General features: G+C 44.8%; 1 protein-coding gene across 1 annotated transcript in view; it reads left to right on the forward strand.

The window, feature by feature from the left end:
* Positions 1-5,000, forward strand: part of cpxm1a (carboxypeptidase X (M14 family), member 1a) — an 11,636-nt gene that overhangs the window by 5,115 nt on the left and 1,521 nt on the right. Inside the window, exons 8-12 of the mRNA XM_062522910.1 lie at positions 1,410-1,606; positions 1,685-1,864; positions 2,952-3,249; positions 3,555-3,694; positions 3,807-3,909. Of these exons, the coding sequence (XP_062378894.1) occupies positions 1,410-1,606; positions 1,685-1,864; positions 2,952-3,249; positions 3,555-3,694; positions 3,807-3,909 (918 nt within the window). The remainder of the gene's footprint in view (positions 1-1,409; positions 1,607-1,684; positions 1,865-2,951; positions 3,250-3,554; positions 3,695-3,806; positions 3,910-5,000) is intronic.

The raw sequence follows: 5,000 nt of genomic DNA on the forward strand, positions 1-5,000 counted from the left end.
CCTCCTAAATGAAGAGCCCAATGGTATTGTTTTGTTAGGAGAATAAAGCCTTACAGCTCTTCTATTAGGACGTTTACCATTTACTCTGAGTTAACTTATCCAGGTTTGTCACTAAACCACGGACACACATACACTCATCATGGCTATTCTGTTGTTGTTGTTAACAGTCATTGTTATGATAATAATAATGAAATTGATTTATACAGCACTTTTCAAGCACAAAGCACAAAGTGCTTTACAGACAAACAAACAAACAAACAAACAAAACACACAGCACAGGAGTGCCACCCAAAGCACTCCACACAAAAAGACATCGCCACAATAAGACAAAAGATGCCGGATGCAGCGGCGTAGTCGCCAGCGTATCCGCGGGACCAAGTTAAGTTGTTATGCAAGTAAAGCACAGGGCCAGCTGTGGCGCACACAGCAGCCACCGCACCACACTCACGTCCAAGTGCCCACGGGGACCTGGGTTCCAATCTGACTTGCGGCTGTTTTCCGATCCCATCTTATTTCTCTCTCCCTCTCGCTTCCTGTCTCTCTTCACGGTCCTATCAGGGCGAAGGCAAAAAGCCAAGAAAATACGCTTAAAACAAGACTACAGACTCCGTAAAGACTTAATCATGAGTCAGCCTGCGTTACAAAACTAGTTTGCCAACGTGGCAGTATCACTGTCCTTAGAGGTTATTATCAAGCAGGATGTTGATATCCAAACTTGGACACATGAAAGCGAAGTAAAGCGGTGTGAATTTTATAAATGCCAGAAGCTGAGCAGTAACAGCTGTGGCCTGTAGTGCAGAGAGAATTGAGAGAATAGCGTGTGTCCTTCTGCAGTGGGCTGCTCCATGAACATGAGGGATGGCTGCCCTTCAAATGCAGCCTTCGTGGGTGTGCTTGTGTTAGGAGACATTATGTGCACAAATACTGTCTGGAAGAACCAAACACGTGTCCTTTTAAGAAGAGAACCCTGACCATCCCTTAAATGTAAATATATGTCTTACTAACATTGTATGTCACACACACACACACACACAAATATACACAAACGCTCACACACACACACACACACACACACGCTCTTGTTGACATAGAAGAGGCCCTCTTCTCTTCAGATGTTCTTTTGATTCTCTGCCACTCTACTCTATGCCAGACAGACCCCTGGGAGATTTCATTCTTCAATCAAATTGAACCAGCCTTTGTTCTTTTCCCAACTTTGCTGAATTGTTTTACTTCTTCCCTCTGACTGTTTTTATAGTGATGTTCTTTTCATTAGATTAGAACATAATGTATTGAGTCAGGCTTCCTTTGTCAGTCCGTTTCAGTCCTTTTAAACAGTGAAATGTAGGAGCATAATGATCATTGGTGTAAATGTGTGTGTGTGTGTGTGTGTGTGTGTGTATGTGATTTAGGTGAGCCGGAGTTCCGCTACGTTGCTAATATGCACGGTAACGAGGTGGTGGGGCGCGAGCTGGTCCTGAACCTCATGCAGTACATCTGCCGCGAGTACAAGAAGAACAACGAGAGGGTCGTCCGCCTGGTCAAAATGACACGCATCCATCTGCTGCCGTCCATGAACCCCGATGGCTACGAGCAGGCCTTTAAGAAGGTGCGTGAGGGTGGGACCTTGGGGTAAAGCAACCAATCAGAGCGCGTGGATGAGTTCTAAACAGTCTCAGTCATATAGGGTTCCGAGCTGGCTGGTTGGGCTGACGGTCGCTATAGCTACGAAGGCATCGACATGAACCACAACTTTGCTGACCTCAACAACATCATGTGGGATGAGAAGGAGGTGGCCGTGGACAAGAAGAAAGTCAGCAACCATTACATCCCTCTGCCAGAGTACTACACACAAGAGAACGCCACAGTAAGACACAGCCCTCCCATCCCCCCCTGCAAAACAATCTGAAATGAGTTAAGTTATACACACGGGGTGCCTCTCAACCTCTGTCCTCGATCCTCGATCCTCGATCCTCGATGCTCGGTCCTCCAGGCTCGTTCCCACTGATCTATAACTAACACTGGATAGACTATCCCATTGTTGCCGCCCCATCATTCTTTGCGTAGATCAGTGAGGACGAGGACCGAGGAAGGAAGGGAGGATGTATAAAAGACGAATGAGAGGCACCCATAGACTTACCCTGAGAAAGAGTGTGTTTCTTAAAGGGATAGTTCGGGTTTTAAGACACGAAGTTATATGGGTTCCCCGTCAGCAACATTGTGCATCAGCACTGACTTACCCCGCAACAGCGTCCTGTGAGCTGAGATCCAGCCGGTTTTTGATGCTGAAGAAAGTAGTCCGGCAAGTTTCTGGGGTCACAAAAGTAAAGTGTTTTTCTTCTCAAAACCATATGCGTTCAAAAGAGTGATATATTTGCACCACAAAAACGTTGTCCAGGAAAAATTCAAACCTCGTTATCACTTACTTATTTTTCGCGATTCCTATCACTGCGCGCTACTGACAGCTGGACAACGTTTTTGTGGTGCAAATATATCACTCTGTTGAACGCATATGGTTTTGAGAAGAAAAACACTTTACTTTCGTGACCCCAGAAACTTGCTGAAGAAAATAGTCCGGCATCAAAAACTATCAAAAACCGGCTGGATCTCGGCTCACAGGACGCTGTCGGGGGGTAAGTCAGTGCTGATGCACAACGTTGCTGACAGGGAACCCATATAACTTCGTGTCTTAAAACCCGAACTATCCCTTTAATGTCCCCGTCACTAACCTGCTACTACACTGACACTAATCAACTATGATTGCGGCTTTCCATCTAGCAGATGTGTGATGACGCATCAAAACACAACACATTTACACCTGAAATAGTTTTAGGTTTTAGGTCTTTTTTTTTACATTGGATGAAAACATTTACAATTCTTCTTGCTACACGTATACATCTCAAGTATAAAGTCATGTGAGCACCTGAATCCATACGGTTTGTTCACTCGTTCAGGTGGCCCCGGAGACGCGTGCGGTGATCAGCTGGATGCAAGCCATCCCCTTCGTCCTGAGCGCCAATCTCCACGGCGGCGAGCTGGTGGTCACTTACCCGTACGACTGCACTCGCAACTGGATCCCCCGGGCCGACACGCCCACCGCCGACAACGAGTTCTTCCGCTGGCTCGCCATGGTGTACGCCTCCTCCAACCGGGTCATGGCCAACCACGACAGACGCATCTGTCACTACGAGGACTTTCTGACGGACCACAACAACATTATTAACGGAGCCGACTGGCACACGTTACCGGGGAGTACGTATACACTGACCAAAGAGTGAAGACATAACCTGTGTTCGACATATTCACTCGTTCACTCACTATGAAGTGTTTGCTATGTGGCTACTTCACTACATAATGCCCTATATTGGGAACGAGAGAGCATTTCGAACACAGCTATGGAGAATAATTCTCTTGAACTGCATACATACACATGAGGAAAGGCTTGACTTGTATCATTGATTACTGTCTGATGTGTTATACTGCTTAACCTCTGTTTGTTTATCTCTCTCTCTCTCTCTCTGTATGTGGTGTGTGTGTGTGTGTGTGTGTGTGTGTAGGTATGAACGATTTTAGCTACCTCCACACCAACTGTTTTGAGGTGACAGTGGAGTTGTCCTGTGATAAATATCCCCATGCTAGTGAGCTACCAACGGAATGGTACAACAATAAAGAAGCCTTGCTGCTATATATGGAACAGGTAACACGCACGCACGCACGCACGCACGCATAAAACAATCTGCTAGCATAATTGGACAGACAGGCACTGCATGTGCATCATGTCTTTGACCTGATTAATCTGCCTGACTCAGGTGCACAGGGGAATTAAAGGTTTAGTGAGAGACCGCGAGACGAAGGCCGGGATCTCAGACGCCATCATCAAAGTGAAGGATCTGGACCATGACGTGCGATCTGGTGAGTGAGTGTGTGAGTGAGAGTGTGTGTGTGTGTGTGTAAGAGAGAGAGAGAGAGAGAGAGAGTGTGAGTGTGTGTGTGCGTGTGTGTGTGAGTGAGTGTGTGTGTGTGTGTAAGAGAGAGAGTGAGTGAGTGAGTGTGTGTGTGTGTCTGTGTGTGTGTGTGTGTGTGTGTGTGAGTGAGTGAGTGAGTGAGTGCCTGTGTGTCGCGGGGCACTCAGTATTTACCAAACATGGCCAATAATCACAACTATTTCGCAACAACCACATAAGCATACCATGTCTTCTTCACTGGAAACCTCAAAAGGAGGGGGGTTGGAGGCTGAAGCAGCTGGCAACAAGTTTGTCTGCTATGCATAGTCGACAAAAACTAAAGGCACTGGCAAACTGCCTCGTGTATCATCCAGATTTCTTTGCTCAGAAAGACCACACACTGTGGTTCACACACTTGGAAGATCATCAGTCTAGGCCAGTTGATCAGGGCTTATGTGCCATCTGCAGGAAGTTATAACAAATGGAACCTTAAAGAGGCAATATGTTCTTTTGGTTGTTTCCCAATAAGTACTTCCAGATGTAAAACAACTGGGCATGACAAAAATACTATTATCTTAGCATTCATGTGTATTCAGTCTTTGTTTAAGGTTTTGTTAAAGTGATTGTCTACATTTGTCTTGGCCCTAACAATGTACAGTGCACTCGTATTGTTATTGCAGCCTTATGCTGAAATTATTGAAATTCGTGTAGTTCTATCCTTCATCAATCTTCACTCAATACATAATGCTGGAAAAAGCATTTTTTTAAAAAACAAAATGTCATACTGTTATATTCAGACCATTTACTGTATTTAACTGAACTGCCAAACAGCCATTACAGCCTTGGATGTTGAACATGACTAGGACTGCAACAATTAATTGAATAATTATTGATTCATTATTTAAAACTATTTAATTAATCAGCAAAATGTTTGGTAATCGGTTAATTGATTTCAGCTGATGTGTAGGAAAATAGCATTTTCTGATTGCTGTTTCTTAAACTTGAATATTTTAGCTTTACTTACTCCTCTATGACAGTAAACTAAATGCTGTATCTTCT

Source organism: Sardina pilchardus, chromosome 20 (genome assembly GCF_963854185.1).
Source record: "Sardina pilchardus chromosome 20, fSarPil1.1, whole genome shotgun sequence".
Lineage (NCBI taxonomy): Eukaryota > Metazoa > Chordata > Actinopteri > Clupeiformes > Clupeidae > Sardina > Sardina pilchardus.